Source organism: Calidris pugnax, unplaced genomic scaffold (assembly GCF_001431845.1).
Source record: "Calidris pugnax isolate Ruff unplaced genomic scaffold, ASM143184v1 scaffold347, whole genome shotgun sequence".
Classification (NCBI taxonomy): Eukaryota; Metazoa; Chordata; class Aves; order Charadriiformes; family Scolopacidae; genus Calidris; species Calidris pugnax.
Window position 1 is genome coordinate 599,766 of NW_015091298.1, and position 17,471 is coordinate 617,236.

The window sequence follows — 17,471 nt, forward strand, 5'->3', positions numbered from 1 at the left end:
GGCAGGGAGACACCTCCCACACGACCAGGTTGCTCCAAGCCCCCGCCAACCTGCCCTTGAACCCCTCCAGGGATGGGGCAGCCACAGCTTCTCTGGCCAACCTGGGCCAGGCTCTCACCACCCTCACACCAAACAAGTTCTGCCCCACATCTCAGCTCCATCTCCCCTCTTTCAGGGTCAAACCCTTCCCCCTCCTCCTAGGGCTCCCCTCCCTGATCCAGAGTCCCTCCCCAGCTTTCCTGGAGCCCCCTGAGGGACTGGAAGGGGCTCCAAGTTCTCCTTGGAGACTTCACTTCTCCAGGCTGAACCCCCCCAACTCTCTCAGCCCCCCCTCCCAGCAGAGGGGCTCCAGCCCTCCCAGCATCTCCGGGGCCTCCTCTGGCCCCGCTCCAACAGCTCCATGTCCTTCTGCTGTTGGTGGCCCCAGAGCTGGAGGCAGCACTGGGGGGGTCTCCCCAGAGCAGAGCAGAGGGGCAGAATCCCCCCCATCCATCCCTCTCCCTGCTGGCCACGGGGCTGGGGATGCAGCCCAGGGTGGGGGGGGTTTCTGGGCTCCAGCGCACATCCTTACACCATCAAGACTCAGAGACTTCCCAAAGAGGTGCCCTGATGTCCTCCTGCCTAGTCCTGACCCAGCACATGGCTCTCCCCAGCCCCAGCTCCCCTGCAGAGCACGAGCATCAGAGCGAGCGCAGGAGGGTCTGGAAGGCAGAGAGGGGGCAAGGAGAAAGTCTCAGCTGCAGCTGGGAAGATGTTGATGAAAGCGTATGACTGGATGAAAAAGCAATTCATGTTTTGGGGTGAAATCGCGTGGTCTTCTCCCCAAGCCCTCAGCTACCAGCTGAAACACCCTGGGCACCCCCAGCTGCCACAGAGCTAGTTCCTTACCATCCAAGCTGGGTGGGAGCAGCTCCCCAGTGTGGCTCACTGCCCTTTCCTCCTCCACAGCCACCATCCAGGTGTATTCCAGGGCCACGTTCCCTGTATTGGACAGCAGGAAACTGAAAAGCAAGAAGGAGGAATAAAAAGCCCAATAAATACAAAGCAAGTAGAGAAGCAACACTTGAATGGTGGGCTCCTGGCAGCCCTTTCTTTATCCTGAGTAGCATCTTCCTCAGACAACGCTGCCGTGGCTGAATCACTGCCCTGGGCTGCCCCAAGACAAAGTATTTCAAAGTTTTGAAATTAAAGTCCAGTTGTCCAGTTCTGGGCTCCCCAGTTCCAGAAGGACAGGGAACTGCTGGAGAGGGGACAGCAGAGGCTACAGAGATGATGAGGGGCCTGAAGCATCTCCCTTCTGAGGAGAGGCTGAGGGACTTGGGTCTTTTGAGTCTGGAGAAGAGAAGGCTGAGGGGGGATCTGATCAATGCTTATAAATACTTAAAGGGAGGGTGCCAGGAGGATGGGGCCAGTCTTTTTTCAGTGGTGCCCAGGGGCAGGACAAGAGGAAATGGGCCCAAACTTGAGTATAACAAGTTCCACCTCAACATGAGGAGGAACTTCTTTGCTGTGAGGGTGGCAGAGCCCTGGCAGAGGCTGCCCAGGGAGGTGGTGGAGTCTCCTTCTCTGGAGACATTCCAAACCCACCTGAACACGTTCCTGTGGGACCTGCTCTGGGTGGCCCTGCTTTGGCAGGGGGTTGGAGGAGATGATCTCCAGAGGTCCCTTCCAACCCCATGTGATTCTGTAAAGAGGAAAGGGCAGACCTGGTGCCCAGGAGACTTAATCCAAGGGTCTTGTTCTGGTCTTGATGTCCTAGTTTGACACTATTTTGACTGCAAACTCGTCCTCCAGCAGATGAGGACAGGCAACATGCAAGGACAGCAGAACCATGGCTGTTCTCAGCAGAAAGGCACAGTGGAACCGAACCTCTCCTGGCAGGTCTTGGCAGGATATGGCAGCCACCATCTCCTGCTTGGCTTTGTGTACAGATACATGGGCACCAGCACCCAGCCAGGACTTGGAAAGGATGAAACAACAAATGAGTTGTCAGTGAGACCGAACATAAAGTTCTAGAAAGGACTCGGGTCCACACATAGGAGATCTCCAGGCCCCGGGATGTGCCAGGTTATGTGTGGAAGCTGAAACCTCAGACTTAGCCATGAACAGCACTCCCCTCCAAGGCTGATCAGCCATTTAGAAATTAGTAAAGGTTCATTAAGTGGCCAAGCAACGAGCCTCTCAGCGTAACCTCTGCTGGCACAGGACCATGAGCAGAAGGTCCTGCCTGACCCCCCAGAACTCACCTGAATGTACTTGTCTGGAAGAGCAAGGTCTCCTTGAACTGAATCGTGTCTGTATCCAGCTGGAACTCGGCGTGGTCGATGACAGCGCTGAGGCGAAGCTCCACCTCACGGCTGCTCTTCTCCAGGAGAGTGTGAGCTGGTTCTGGGTCCGTCTCGATCACCTCCAAACAGGAGAGGGAAGAATCACTGAGCAGGGCCCAGAAAGCCAGACTGAGCAGGGAGCCTTTTGGCCTCCAAAATCAGACACATTTTAGGGGCTAGAAAGGACCGTTCCCATTTATTTCCCTGGAAAGATGACAAAATTTGACCTTTCCACTACAGTGTTTGTTCCTGCCTGCTGACAAAAGCAATCACCACCATGAACACACCCATGGGGACGATGGCCGTGTTTCAACCCTGTAGAGTGTCCAACCTTTTTCCTAGCTCCTATAAATCCAGCAGGCCTCTAAATTAGGATTAGGTTCTCCTGCTGGAGCTCTGTGGAGGGAGAAACCCCTAGAAAGGACCTTTTCCTTTTTGTCTTAGGAGATAGTGCTTTCCAGATGCTACGTGTGGGGCAACAGCCCCACTGGTGGGGGCTGGCGACGGGTATTTTGAGATGGGAATGAACTCACTGGGAAAAGTCTCCGACTGCTGATGCCCTGATGGGGAAGAAGTTTGGTTTATAGGTCTTCCTCAGAAACCAGGGAAGAACCATCACCCAAGGTAAGTGTTTGGCAATAATGACAGCAAAAAGCAAGAGTTTCTGGAGATGATACTTCTCCAGACTCCTGCATGACTGCCAGGCAGTGCCTGGGCTGCCCCAAAATGAGATATCCCACACGATCACAGAATCTTCTAGGTTGGAAGGGAACTCAAAGATCATCTTGTCCAACCGTTGACCCAACTGACAAAAATAGACACCCGCACAACAAACAAGTAGCAGCACCATCACTAAACCATACCTCCCAGCACTACATCACCCCGTCTTTTGAACACCTCCAGGGATGGGGCCTCAACCACCTCCCTGGGCAGCCCATTCCAATGGCTGAGAACCCTTTCAGTGAAAAAATTTTTCCTAATATCCAGCCTGAACCTCCCCTGGCGCAACTTGAGGCCATTTCCTTTTGTCCTGTCGCCTGTGACTTGGGAGAAGAATGTAGGATGTAGAAACCACAACCCCAATCTCTGGTTATCAGTGCAGACAGCTCAGAGCTCACCCACAACGTGCTGGTGGGCTGCCAGTGTACACAGGTGAGTGCTGGTGTTACTCCCCCCGTCAAAACAAGAGATCCATCCCTCTAGATTTAACCCCTTGTTGGTGAAAAGGCACTGAATGAGATGAAGAGATTTGAAGGCCATCATAAGGGTCATCATTTTAAGTGTCATCATAAATTGTGACACACACACCGCTCCTTTCAACACAGGCTGCAACACTTCAGCTCTTTGGCAGAGACTGACCATTTGCACGTGGCTCAACGTCTCTCGTCAAACTACAACGTCCCTTGACAAAAAGACTTCCCAGCCTCGTGTGAGCACATCAGGTCACCCTGCATCCACCTCTCACGGAGGGATGAGACGTTAGGAGGAAGCAGGAGCTGCTTAGCCAGCCGAGATGGTGGTCTGCTTTTTGTAGAAGCTCGGTTCACTTTTGCCATCCTTCTTCTTACCTTTTTCTTCACAGGCCATGTGGCTGCCAGGTCCCTTGTGGCATCCACCCACTTGATGGTGTGCAGGCGGTCGTCCCAGTCGGTGACCTGCTCTGATGGCAACTGGAAGGTGATCCGAGCCACCTTACACTTCACAGGGTGCATTTTGAAGGCCATCGGGACGTCCGACTTCAAGGTCACTGTGATGTCCTTAGCACAGCCAGCGTGGAGGTGTCCCACCTGGGGAGAACAGAGACCCAAGACCAAACTGGAATCACTGGCAAGGGCAGGACTTAGGGCAAAGGGGTTGATGTGGTGAGGAGCAGCTGTGCAGGAACTACGATCAGCAGCGCCAGAGTCCAGCTGGAGGCCTGGAACTAGAGGTGTTCCCCAGGGGTCACTACTGGGTCCCATCTTGTTCAATATATTCATCAATGACCTGGATGAGGGGACAGAGTGTACCCTCCGCAAGTTCACTGATGGTGCAAAACTGGGAGGGATGGCTGACACACCACAAAACCAGGCCACCATCCAGCCAGACCTGGACAGGCTGGAGGATGGCTGACACACCACAAAACCGGGCCACCATCCAGCCAGACCTGGAAAGGCTGGAGAGCTGGGTGGAGAGGAACACGATGAGATCCAACAAGGGTAAGTGTAGGGTCCTGCACCTTGGGAGGAATAACCCCCCACACTGGTACAGGTTGGGGCTGATCTGCTGGAGGCTACGAAGATGATGAGGGACTGGAGCATCTCTCTGCTGAGGAAAGGCTGAGAGCCCTGGGGCTGTTCAGCTGGAGAAGAGCAGACTGAGAGGGGATCTCATGGATGCTGAGCAATAGCTAAAGGGTGGGGGGCAAGAGCATGGGGCCAGGCTCTTCTCAGTGGTGCCCAGTGACAGGACAAGGGGCAACAGGCACAAACTGGAACACGAAAGTTCCATCTGAATATGAGGAACTTCTTTCCTGTGAGGGTGGCAGAGCCCTGGAAGAGGCTGCCCAGAGAGGGTGTGGAGTCTCCATCTCTGGAGATATTCCACCTGGAACCCACCTGGACACCCTGCTCTGGCAGGGGGTTGGAGCAGATAATCTCCAGAGGTCCCTTTCCAACCTCTACAATTCTGTGATTCTACGAATCTGCAACTTAACTGTGTATTTATCTGAGGTTTGATAAAGTACAAACAAAAGATGCTGCCTTCTGTAACACGGAGCCTCTCCTGTGGGGTTGATAGTCCTGTCCCAGCAAATCCAGGGATGTTCTCTCCTATGTGGCACCGGAATGGGCTCCCACCAGTACAGGGTGACCCCCTGCCAGCCCCCAGGCTCCCTCCAGGCAGGGCAGAGGGGGAAGGACAGGGCTGCCCAAGCTCACCTTGGGGGAGAAGTGAAAGGGGGTCTCTGCCAGCCACTCAAACCGCATGGCCTCCTCCTTGCTGCGGTTGGTGATGGTGAAGGTCACGGGGTAGGCTCTCCCGATGTGACAGTCCCCAAACTGGATGTGATCCACTCTGGCAGCTGTGAAGAAGGAGAGCAAGAGATCTCAGCGTGCGGTGAAGTCCATCCACCCCCCTCACATGCACAGACACATGTGTGTGTCCAACTCTTCCTCCCTCCAAGCCTTCCTCCCTCTGGGAGATGCAGCTCCCCATCTCACACTTTCAGGGCAACACCCTGAGATGTCCCTAAACGCATGGTGGTGTCTGTGCAGAGGGACATGTGGTACAGCATGCACATGGCAGATGTGCTCATGGACTACCAGATCTGGTGGGTGACATCACAGGCCTAGATATATAGAGGACACAAATTATCACACATGATTGTCGTCTCCATAGTATTGCATGGGCTTGGAGACCTCCTTTTAGAGACACTCGGGTGAGTGGTGGTACCTCTGACCCTTCCCCACCAGCTTTCATGCTTCCTTATGAAACCTGATGAGATCCAACAAGGGTAAGGGTAGGGTCCTGCATCTGGGGGGGATAACCCCTCACACTGGTATAAGCTGGGGGTGACCTGCTGGAGAGCAGCTCTGTGGAAAAAGACCTGGTGGACAAGTTGCCCGTGATCCAGCAATGTGCCCTTGTGGCCAAAAAGGCCAATGGCATCCTGGGGTGCATTAAGAAGATCATGGCCAGCAGGTGGATGGAGGTCATCCTGCTCCTCTACTCTGCCCTGGCAAGGTCATATCTGGAGCACTGGGTCCAGTTCTGGGCTCCCCAGTTCCAGAAGGACAGGGAACTGCTGGAGAGGGGACAGCAGAGGCTACGAGGATGATGAGGGGACTAGAACATCTCCCTTCCGAGGAGAGGCTGAGGGACTTGGGTCTTTTTAGTCTGGAGAAGAGAAGGCTGAGGGGGGATCTGATCAATGCTCGTAAATACTTCAAGGGAGGGTGTCAGGAGGCTGGGGCTGGTCTTTTTTCAGAGATGCCCAGGGACAGGACAAGGAGCAACAGGCACAAACTGGAACATGGGAAGTTCCACCTAAACATGAGAAGGAACTTCTTTCCTGTGAGGGTGGCAGAGCCCTGGCAGAGGCTGCCCAGGGAGGTGGTGGAGTCTCCTCTGGAGATATTCCAGACCCGCCTGGATGCGTTCTTGTGCAGCCCGCCCCGGGTGGACCTGCTCTGGCAGGGGGTTTGGATTAGATGATCTCCAGAGGTCCCTTCCAAGCTGCACTGGCACAGGGTGAGCAGACATGTATTTTTCCCATTTCTTGCTCCATCTTGGCAGTCTCTCCTCTCTTACCCTCAATTATGTCTTCCTCCATGCCCTCAGTGTTTTCCTCCACACTCTCTGCCACCAGCCCATGGATGTTATCTAGCGTGAAGTCATCCTCGTAGCCTTCACCCACCAGCTGAATATTGGTCTCTTCATAGGGATTGTCCACCACTGACAGGAGTATCTTCCCTTCCACGCGTTGGGCCAGGGTGGGTTTGAAAAGCACGTCAAACTCTGCTGATTCCCCATGTTGTAGGACCAGGGACGCGGTGTGAGGTTTCCTCTCTGCAGGGCAATGGAAATCAGAGACAGGTGATACAGAGGAAACATTTCCATGGGGTATAAAAGGAGTAAGAAGTTGAAACCCAGGTGTCTCCAAGCACAGGTTCTCCCACCGCTGACTGGTTCCAGACCCTCCTCCTACATTCACGAGACTGACCCCCACCATGCTATCACTGCTTAATAAGGGTCTTAACCTCATGTTAGCACCCAGCTCTGATTGAAACTGCATCCAACCAGCTCCTGCCAGATATAAAGCAGAGTCAAAGGGTGGCTTTGGCTTTTGTTGGCTGGCTCTGGTTGCTCCTCATTCATGCTGGTAACTCCCCACATGCAGCAGAAACCTCAGACAGTCCATTCAAGTGGTGACAGTTTCCCACAACTAAACCCACCACATCCAGAAGAACAGAAAAACTTCCTACAACTTGCCAGGAGGAAATCCTGCAGAGTCCACACGAAAAACTAGGAGTATAGAGAGCCCCAGGAAAGAAATGATGTCTAACATCTGGCTGCTGCTTGGCCAAGCCGAGAGCAGGGCACACATTTTCATAGAATCATAGACTGGTTTAGGTTGGAAGGGATCTTAAAGACCATCCAGTGTCCCTGGATGATCACTGGGCAGGGACACCTCCCACCACACCAGGTTGCTCCAAGCCCCCTCCAACCTGCCCTTGACCCCCTCCAGGGATGGGGCAGCCACAGCTTCTCTGGCCAACCTGGGCCAGGCTCTCACCACCCTCCCACCAAACAAGTTCTGCCCCACATCTCAGCTCCATCTCCCCTCTTTCAGGGTCAAACCCTTCCCCCTCCTCCTAGGGCTCCCCTCCCTCATCCAGAGTCCCTCCCCAGCTTTCCTGGAGCCCCTTGAGGGACTGGAAGGGGCTCCAAGGTCTCCCTGGAGCCTTCTCTTCTCCAGGCTGAACCCCCCAACTCTCTCAGCCCCCCCTCCCAGCAGAGGGGCTCCAGCCCTCCCAGCATCTCTGACCCCACTCCAACAGGTCCATGACCTTCTTGTGCTCATTAACCTTGGACCTTGGAGTGGATGCCCACACTTCATGGTTAATGAATTTACCTTCTCCAGGGGAGTCCTCCTTCACGCATGCAGCTTGGTAGATGCAGTGTGTGGTGGGCCTGGCTTTCAAGAAGAAAACTCCCCCTTCATCCAACAGGTCTATCATCAACTGGGAAAAAGGGAAGACAGAGCACGACCACACTGGTGTGGATGGCACACAGATGGTCAGTATGGGGAACCCAGCACACCCCCCGCCTTCAAACACAGCTCTCGGCACAAAGTTTAAGTGAAATCAGACAGAAAAAAAAGTGTTCAGAGGCACTGGGATATAATTAAAATATAACCAAAGAGGACAGAAAGTACTAAAAGTAATGAGCAGAATGTAATTAAACTACAACTGAGTTTAATGAAAACGTAGTAAAAAGAGAGCAAATACAATACCGTAACTAGGATGTCACAAATGAGAACCAAAACGTGAGGTGAGAGAAAAGGGGAAAAAACATCCCACCAATTTTCTTATTGGTGAACTGAAAAGGATAGACCAGTCAAAAAAATTACATTTATCATAGAATCATAGAATGGTCCAGGCTGGAAGGGACCTCCAAAGGCCATCTAGTCCGACCCCCCCGCAGTCAGCAGGGACACCCCCAACTAGACCAGGTTGCCCAGGGCCTCGTCGAGCCTCTCCTTGAATATCTCCAGGGAAGGGGCCTCAACCACCTCCCTGGGCAACCTGTTCCAGTGCTCCACCACCCTCACAGGAAAGAACTTTCTCCTCATCTCCAGTCTAAATCAGCTCTTCTCCAACTTAACGCCATTGCCCCTCGTCCTGTCACTACAGGCCTTTCTAAACAGGTTCTCCCCAGCCTTCCTGTAGCCCCCTCAGGTACTGGAAGGCTGCTATTAGGTCTCCCCGGAGCCTCCTCTTCTCCAGGCTGAACAACCCCAGCTCCCTCAGCCTGTCCTCGTAGCAGAGGTGCTCCATCCCCCTGATCATCCTCATGGCCCTCCGCTGGATCTGCTCCATCAGGTCCATAGCTTTCCTATATTGAGGGCTCCAGACCTGCACACAATACTCCAAGAGGAACTCCTCTCCTGGGAAGTCGAAGTCAGTCATTTGCTTAAAATCAGTTTCTGAGACCTGTCCCCATGCCTACCATGTTTTCTGGGACCTGTCCTCCATGGCACGAGGACTTGTTCCCAGACCACAGCATCCCCTGGGCAGGTCCTCACCTGGACAGGGATGGTGCCACCATTATGAAGGACCAGAGGGAGCTTTTCCGAATCACCCAACAACAGCTTCTTGAAGAGCAGCAGAGGGTTCCCCTTCTTATTGTGAAGGATGGGGCGCAGGACTGTCACCCGAGGCAGATACCCGTCTCCACTGATATTGAAGGTCAGGCTTTGTACTTTATTTGCTGCGGGGCTACTGGAGAAGCAGAGGAGGAGTCACCATGGCTGGCACTAACCCATTCCCCACTTGCCAAGGAACCAAGCGAGTGCCACCCGCTGCGTTTTCCCTGGCTCCTGCACCCCACCACACCCCACGATCCCGGTCCCATCAGGGCCATTCCCAAGAGGAGTCCACTCTGAAGAGCCAGAGGCTTCCTAAATAACAGCTAAAAATCCCTTTGCTTAATCCAGTCCCGCAGTACAGCAGGTAATTAATGAGGCAACAGATGAGATGTGGCAAATTCACTGGCTGCGGCGATACAGGACATATGCAAAAAGCACAAGCACAGCATGAAAACAGTAGACAAACAAGAAGGGAGAAGTAAAAAAATAACACTGTCAGGAAAGATTATTTCCAAGGACACTAAACCAGGAATAGTTTATTAGGGCAAAAAGCTGATTTATCTTGTCCCAGTTCAGTGACTAAAGGGGTGGAAAAGAGCAGGTCAGAGCTCTGGCACAAGGGTCCCAGGACAGAGGAACTGGGCTCCTCTTTTATAAGGGGTCCAAAATATCTCAATATACCCCAGGTAATCACATTGGATCATCTCATTTTAACATCAGCCTGGAGGAAATAACGCACGCTGACTCGCTGCCACAAAAACCTCTTCATCTAACCCTCTGTCCTTGGAAAGCCCCAGCTCAGCTGCTGCACGGAATCACAGAATCACGGAATCGTCAGAGTTGGAAGGGACCTTCTAGAGATCCTACAGTCCAACTCCCCTGCCAAAGCAGGGTTGCCCAGAGCACATCACTCAGGAGCATCCAGTGGGGCTTGAAGATCTCCAGAGAAGGGGACTCCACACCCTCCCTGGGCAGCCTCTGCCAGGGCTCTGCCACCCTCACCCCAAAGAAGTTCTTCCTCAGATTGGAGTGGAACTTCCCATGGTCCAGCTTGTGCCCGTTGCCCCTCGTCCTGTCACTGGGAACCACTGAAAAGAGTCCAGCTCCATCCTCCTTCAACCCACCCTTTAGATCCTTGTCAGCATTGATAAGGTCTCCCCTCAGCCTTCTCTTCTCCAGGCTCAAGAGCCCCAGCTCTCTCAGCCTTTCCTCATCAGGGAGATGCTCCAATCCCTCCATCATCTCTGTTGCCCTACGCTGGACTCTCTCCAGCAGTTCCCTGTCCCTCTTGAACTGGGGAGCCCAGAACTGGAGGCAGGATTCCAGTTGTGGCCTCCCCAGTGCAGAGCAGAGGGGGAGAATGACCTCCCTCCACCTCCTGGCCACGCTCTTCCCTCTGCAGCCCAGGATCCCATTGGCCTCTTGGCCACAAGGGCCCATTGCTGGCTCATGGAGAGTTTACTCTCCACCACGACCCCCAGATCCTTCTCCTCAGTAGTGCTTTCCAGAAGATGCACATCTCCCTTTTCTGTCCCATTCCATAAATTCTAGTTGGTACTTAATATTAATGTCATCAGAGTTACTCCCAAAGGATAAACTATGAATCTTATTTTTTCTGCTCTGCTCTATCTACTACTTACTCCTTCCGATGTTCTCTAATGCTAGGTACCCTACTTACAGCAACTCAGAGAATTAGGGCTTAACTAGAGGTCTCCCCATCCTCCCCGAGGAGAGGCAGCTGTGAGAGAGGTCACCCCCAGCATCTCTCAGGGTGACTTACCTTGCGGGGACATCCAGGGAAGCCTCAAAAGTGCACTGGTAGTTCTGCACCGTTTGGGGAGCGAAGGTGACCGTGGCGAAGGCGTGGGAGCGGCTGGGCACACACATCCGAAGGGGATCCACCTCGAAAACGTCACCAGCACGGCTGTTAAGCTTGGGGAAACCCACAGAGCAGTGTCAGGAGAAAACATCCTTCAACATTCATGCAGTCTTATTCGCATATGCACCACGGGGAAACATCCCCAGATGGTGTTTTCCTTCCTGCTTCCCTGGACAGGCTCCTTCCACCTCGGAGGGTGACTCCTTCTGATGGTGACCTCCCTCCATGACTGGAGGGTGGCCAATGTGATGCCCATCTACAAGAAGGGCCAGAAGGAGGATCCGGGGAACTATAGGCCTGTCAGCCTGACCTCGGTACTGGGAAAGATCATGGAGAGGATCATCTTCATAGAATCATAGAATCATAGAATTGCCCAGGCCGAGACCAGGGTGACCAGGGCGTCCTCGAGCCTCACCTTGAATATCTCCAGGGAAGGGGCCTCAACCACCTCCCTGGGCAACCTGTTCCAGTGCTCCACCACCCTCACAGTGAAGAACCCTCTCCTAATCTCCAGTCTAAATCTGTTCCCCTCCAGCTTGAAGCCATTGCCCCTCGTCCTGTCACTGCAGGCCTTTCTAAACAGGTTCTCCCCAGCCTTCCTGTAGGCTCCCTTCAGGTACTGGAAGGCTGCTATTAGGTCTCCCCGGAGCCTCCTCTTCTCCAGGCTGAAACTCAACTCTTCTCCACTCACTCATCTTGAGTGAGCTCTCATGGCAAGTGCAGGTCAACCAAAGGATCAGGGCCAGCATGGGTTTATGAAAGGGAGGTCCTGCTTAACCAACTTGATCTCTTCTTATGACGATGTGACCTGCCTTCTTGATGTGGGGAAGGCTGTGGACATTGTCTACCTGGACTTTAGTAAGGCCTTTGACACTCTTCCCCACAGCATTCTCCTGGAGAAGCTGGTGAATCATGGCATAGACAAGTGTACTCTTCACTGGGTAAAAAACCGGCTGGATGGCCATGCCCAGAGAGGTGTGATTAATGGGGTGAAATCCTGTTGGCGGCCGGTCACCAGTGGTGTCCCTCAGGGCTCAGTTTTGGGGCCAATCTTGTTTAGTATCTCAGTCAGTTTGCAGATGACACCAAACTAGGTGGGAGTGTTGATCTGCTTGAGGGTCAGAAGGCTCTAAAGAGGTTGGATCAAGGGGCCAAGGCCAATGGGATGAGGTTCAATAAGGCCAAGTGCCGGGTCTTGCATTTTGATCAAACAACAACCCCAGACAAGTCATACGAGGAGAGGCTGAGGGAATTGGTCATGTTTAGTTTGGAGAAGAGGAGGCTGAGGGGAGACCTCATTGCTCTCTCCAACTCCCTGACAGGAGGGTGGAGAGAGGTGGGCGTTGGCCTCTTCTCCCAAGGGAACAATGCCAGGAGCAGAGGAAATGGTCTGAAGCTGTGGCGGGGGAGGTTTAGATTAGATCTTAAGAAGAATGACTTTGCTGAGAGGGTGGTCAGGCACTGGAACAGCCTGCCCAGGGAGGTGGTGGAGTCACCATCCCTGGAGGTATTTAAGAAACGTGTAGACTCGGCACTTCAGGGCATGCTCTAGTGCCCGAGATTGTTGGGTTGTATCTGTTTGTGGGGGGTTTCTTTGTTTGGTTGTTTTTTTTTGCGTTTGGACTTGATGATCTCAAAGGTCCCTTCCAACCATGAAGATTTTGTGATTCCAAAGTGGTGCTGACCTTGCACAGGGAGCTTCCATAAAGTGGGCAAAAGCCTGATCTGAGCACTGGGCAGCCACCCCATGGGTGGTGGTCCCCAGCCACATGGGAGGTGGGGACTGCGTGGGAAGCCCTGCAAATAACCTAGAATTGGCCTTGAAAGAGAAGGAAAAGACCAAAGAGCCTGAGGAAATGGTCTGCTTTGAACCCCAGCACATCAGTGCAGTTGGAAAGCCCCCTCTGAGTGTGCTTCCACAGGATGTTCAGAAGGTTTCAGGTCTCCCACCAAAGACCCAGAGGGGTGAAGAAAACCTTGCTTGAGACATGCTGATTTTAACCCAACTGTCACCTCGGCATTGCTCTTTCCTCTGTGGTTTGACCTGCACCAAGCTGGACTAGTCCCAGCAAGACAAAGCAATGGATCTGGAGAACCAGGGAGGCTGTGACACAGCCTTTGAAGAACAAGTCACCACGGCTTCTTGCTCTTACCTTAGTGGAGATGGGTGTGATGGAGAGAACCACGTCACAAGGGACTTTGTCCACATTGCGGATCTTGAAGCGAGCTGTGGCCCGGTGCCCAACCAGAACGTTGGTGAAGATAAACTTGTTCTCATCTCTGATGAACACACCCTTGTCCTGCACTGTCTGGAGGATCTGACAGAGGTTGATTTTGCTGCAGATCCGATGCTCCTCAAAGATAGACTCTATGTCGTCAACCACAAACCCTGCAAGCAGACCAGAGGGAGGGCTGAGGATGGAGAAATGTTCCTGCTGAATTTATCTGGACCCTGTTGGCCTCTCAGAGGGCCTTTTCTGCCCAGGTCACTGCAAAACCCAGCCTGTGTGGAGGTGTTGGCTGTGAGGATGGATCTCAGTCATCCTCAGTCTTAAAGGGCATTGCTTTCCTTTTATCCCTCCGTTCATCCCTCCCAGACTCTCCTCACTGGTGGACTGGAACCTCTGAGGATTTTAAGATGTGACTTCAGGGTCAGGGTGCCTCTCTACCCAATAAATAAGTTCAGGTGCTGGTCAGCAGCAGGTCAGGCCATAGGAACCTATGGATGGGGCGTACCTGGGAGGCAGGACTCGGCCAACAGGGTGTAGGGGATGCCAAGGGGGTTGTCCTTGGGGTCTCTGTCGCTGATATCGATGGACAAGTGCTCCTTGCATGGCCCCAGTGGCTCTGCATAGCAATCCACCGTGATCAGCTGCTGGCCCCCAGGCGGGATGAAGCCAAAGCCAGGGTACACCGTGAACATGCCCATAGTGAGGCGACCCTGCAGGAAGAGTCCATGGAGAGCCTGATGTCTTACAGCCCTACCTTGAGCACCCCCAGCAAGGAGTAGGCCACTTGGACCCACGTTCCCAGTCCCGGGGCAGGGAAGGATGATTCCGTGGTCAGGATGACATGAACAAGCTGGGAAGAGGTGTAGGCTTGTCCCAAGTGACACTGAGAAGGGAGTTTAGGTGTAAAGGGTGAAGGTGGTAGATCCTTCACCCTCCAGGGGTAAAACAGGAAATAACTGGGAGAGATGATGGGAGTAAAGAGAGGGGATTGGGAAGAAGAAAAAGCAAGGTCATCTCTTATCAGCAAGCTGGGAGTTCAAAGGGATGCTCCACATATGTGGTATTCACTGACACGTTTGGGCCAGCAGCTGCCAAACCCAGGACCTGCTCCCCCTCTCTTGACCTCCCCCCCCAACTTCAGTCCGAGCCAGAGCATGGGACTGAGCAGCTCCCGCCTCTGCTTGTGGCTGGGAGATGATGGACCTCCAGCTGCCACTGCCGAGCAAGCACAGACCATGTCCCATCCTGTGGAGATGTCCCCAGCTTGGGCACCTGGGGTCCCTTCCACTCCAGCAGCGGGATGTGTTGAGGAGCAGGTGTTACCCACCTGCATGAATGGGTTGGTGTCCTTCTGCCCCGAGATCTTGCTTTGCTTGGCCGAGGGAGTCGCTTTGTTGAAGTTTTCACTGTCTTGGGAGGGGACGGATTTCTTTCTTGGATATGCAGAGAAAGCAGAGACACCCATCACGCCGAGCTCCCCCTGCCTTTCTCCGAGGCCAAAGCTGACCTTCCGCCCCATGGAGGAGGAAGGTCCTCCTACCAGGGGGCTGTCTGCATCACCCACTGCTGTAGCTTATGGATAGATCAGCTTAACTCCAGTTTTGTCCTACACATGGGGAAACCGAGGCATTTTTCTGCTCCCTCCTAACAAGCCAGTGACATAGATGGACAAGAGGCCCCATCTTGAATACTGTGTCCAGTTTTGGGCACCTCACTCCACACCTTGAGGGGCTGGAGTGGGTCCAGAGAAGGGCAACGGAGCTGGTGAGGGATCTGGAGCACAAGTGTCATGAGGAGCAGCTGAGGGAGCTGGGGGTGTTCAGCCTGGAGAAAAGGAGGCTGAGGGGAGACCTTCTCACTCTCTCCAACTCCCTGAAAGAAGGGTGTAGCCAGGGGGGGTTGGTCTCCTCTCCCAAGGAAGAGGCAATGGAACAAGAGGAAACAGCCTCAAGTTGTGCCAGGGGAGGTTTAGGATGGATATTGGGGAAAATTTCTTCCCCAGAAGGGTTCTCAAGCCGTGGAGCAGGCTGCCCAGGGAAGTGGTGGAATTGCCATCCCTGGAGGTATCTAAAAGCTGGGCAGACGTGGTGCTGAGGGACATGGGTCAGTGGTGGTTTTGTCAGTGCTGGGTTGATGGTTGGACTCAATGATCTGAAAGGTCCCTTTCAACTTGGAAAATTCCATGATTCTAAGAACCCAGGTGTCCTGTCACACACCAGCCATGGTGTGGTGCCTCCTCAGGCAGAAAGGGTGGTGCAGGTCTTCTCTTACCTTTTGTTTGCCAATATATGTGAATCCTGGTCTGCCTGGTAGATGAAGAACTTAAAGTCAAGGATGCCTTTGTTCTCCAGCGTGAAGGTGCAGGTTTTCCTGGTGCCATTCATCACAGCACCAAAGCTGATGAGTGAGGCAGGGGCAATGCTGTACTTGCTGAACACAGCTTGGGCTGACACCTTCACTGGGATGATGGCGATGGTCTCACCTCCTTCATGGATGTTGGGCTCAATCACCTGCAACCGGAGGAAGGGTTTGGTAAATGCAGCAGAGACAAGCCTCTACCTCTCTCCCAAGACCCCATTAGGTCACCTTCCCTCTTAAAATGCCTCCTCCAGAGCCAGATTTTCAGCTCCATTTAGGAAGCACCACAAACAGTTTTCTGAAATACTTTGTCGTACGTGTATGAGAGGATTTCCCCGGTTAAATCCTGCCTTCCAGAAGATACGTGTCCTGCTTACACTCCCCAAGCCGCCGTGTTACACCACCTGGGCCAAAGCAGCTCACCTGGCAGTGCAGGATGGGTTTGTCCTCAATGTTCATTTCCATCTTGGGGTGGAAGAAGAGCTGGACCTGTACAGGGCGCTCGGAGGCGCTCAGCACGCCCTTCTGCGGCTGGAGACTGAAGTGGGATTCCAAGTTGGGGATGTTGGTATCTGCAGTTTCCAGCTTGAAACTGGGGAGAAAAGGGAAGGAGTGAAGAGCTTTGCAGTTAAAAGCACCGGTGCCACCAGCACAACCAGGGCTTGGCAGAGGGCCAGAAACAAACAAAAAAAAAACCCAAATAAAAGGGAAAAAAATCCAGCTCTGCTTGGGGAATCCAACATCTTGACACAGAGTACAGACAATGGGGAGTGCTGTAAGCTTACTCTGACACCAAATTTTTTCATTTAAAGAGTCTCGTAAAGAGACCCTCAAAGGAAGGCAATGAATCTCAGCAGTGAGCAGCTTGACACCAAATTTTTTCATTCCATCCTTTAAAGAGTCTCGTAAAGAGACCCTCAGAGGAAGGCAATGAATCTCAGCAGTGAGCAGCTTAAATTTCACAGTCTGTCCTCCTGGTTCCTGCTGAGCTGTGAAGAACTAATGGCGTGTGGCTGGATTCTCTACTAAATTACCAGAGATTGGAGAGCCCAGATTTTGTATTTACTCAAACTGTGAGTTTCCAGCCATGGGCAGATGGAGAACGCAGGGCTGGGCAGATGGTGGCACCGATGATTCACGGATCATGGCTGGACCCACCTGTATGCAATCTCGTACTTCCCTTTGTTCTTCAGAGTCAGCACTTGCTTCGCATCATCCAGGACCTTCAGGATTCCAAAATCCACGCTGCCGTCTGCGGCTGCAGGAAACCCACAGAGCCAGGTAAGAAATGGTGAATATTTGTGAGCTGCTGTAGACTACACCAAGCAACAAGATACATCTTTGGGGTTCTCAGGTGGCACAAAACCCTTCTCAGCAATTTTCCCTTGGTGGAACTTTTCTCTAGCTGCTTTGCTGCCCGTTCCCTTACGCGGGGAATAATCACAGAATCACAGAATCTTCTAATGGCTGGACCCACCTGTATGCAATCTCGTACTTCCCTTTGTTCTTCAGAGTCAGCACTTGCTTCGCATCATCCAGGACCTTCAGGATTCCAAAATCCACGCTGCCGTCTGCGGCTGCAGGAAACCCACAGAGCCAGGTAAGAAATGGTGAATATTTGTGAGCTGCTGTAGACTACACCAAGCAACAAGATACATCTTTGGGGTTCTCAGGTGGCACAAAACCCTTCTCAGCAATTTTCCCTTGGTGGAACTTTTCTCTAGCTGCTTTGCTGCCCGTTCCCTTACGCGGGGAATAATCACAGAATCACAGAATCTTCTAGGTTGGAAGGGACCTTAAAGATCATCTTGTCCAACCGTCAACCT

General features: G+C 53.0%; 1 protein-coding gene across 1 annotated transcript in view; it reads right to left on the reverse strand.

Annotated features, from left to right (window-relative positions):
* HYDIN (HYDIN, axonemal central pair apparatus protein) overlaps positions 1-17,471 on the reverse strand; it is a 176,929-nt gene that overhangs the window by 16,515 nt on the left and 142,943 nt on the right. Inside the window, exons 53-67 of the mRNA XM_014960757.1 lie at positions 17,098-17,222; positions 16,804-16,961; positions 16,069-16,237; positions 15,559-15,797; positions 14,615-14,720; positions 13,793-13,997; positions 13,210-13,445; positions 10,958-11,109; positions 9,115-9,310; positions 7,942-8,050; positions 6,618-6,875; positions 5,246-5,388; positions 3,896-4,114; positions 2,247-2,407; positions 889-1,001 (exon numbers count right to left, since the gene is read on the reverse strand). Coding sequence (XP_014816243.1) covers positions 889-1,001; positions 2,247-2,407; positions 3,896-4,114; positions 5,246-5,388; positions 6,618-6,875; positions 7,942-8,050; positions 9,115-9,310; positions 10,958-11,109; positions 13,210-13,445; positions 13,793-13,997; positions 14,615-14,720; positions 15,559-15,797; positions 16,069-16,237; positions 16,804-16,961; positions 17,098-17,222 — 2,589 coding nt within the window. The remainder of the gene's footprint in view (positions 1-888; positions 1,002-2,246; positions 2,408-3,895; positions 4,115-5,245; positions 5,389-6,617; positions 6,876-7,941; positions 8,051-9,114; positions 9,311-10,957; positions 11,110-13,209; positions 13,446-13,792; positions 13,998-14,614; positions 14,721-15,558; positions 15,798-16,068; positions 16,238-16,803; positions 16,962-17,097; positions 17,223-17,471) is intronic.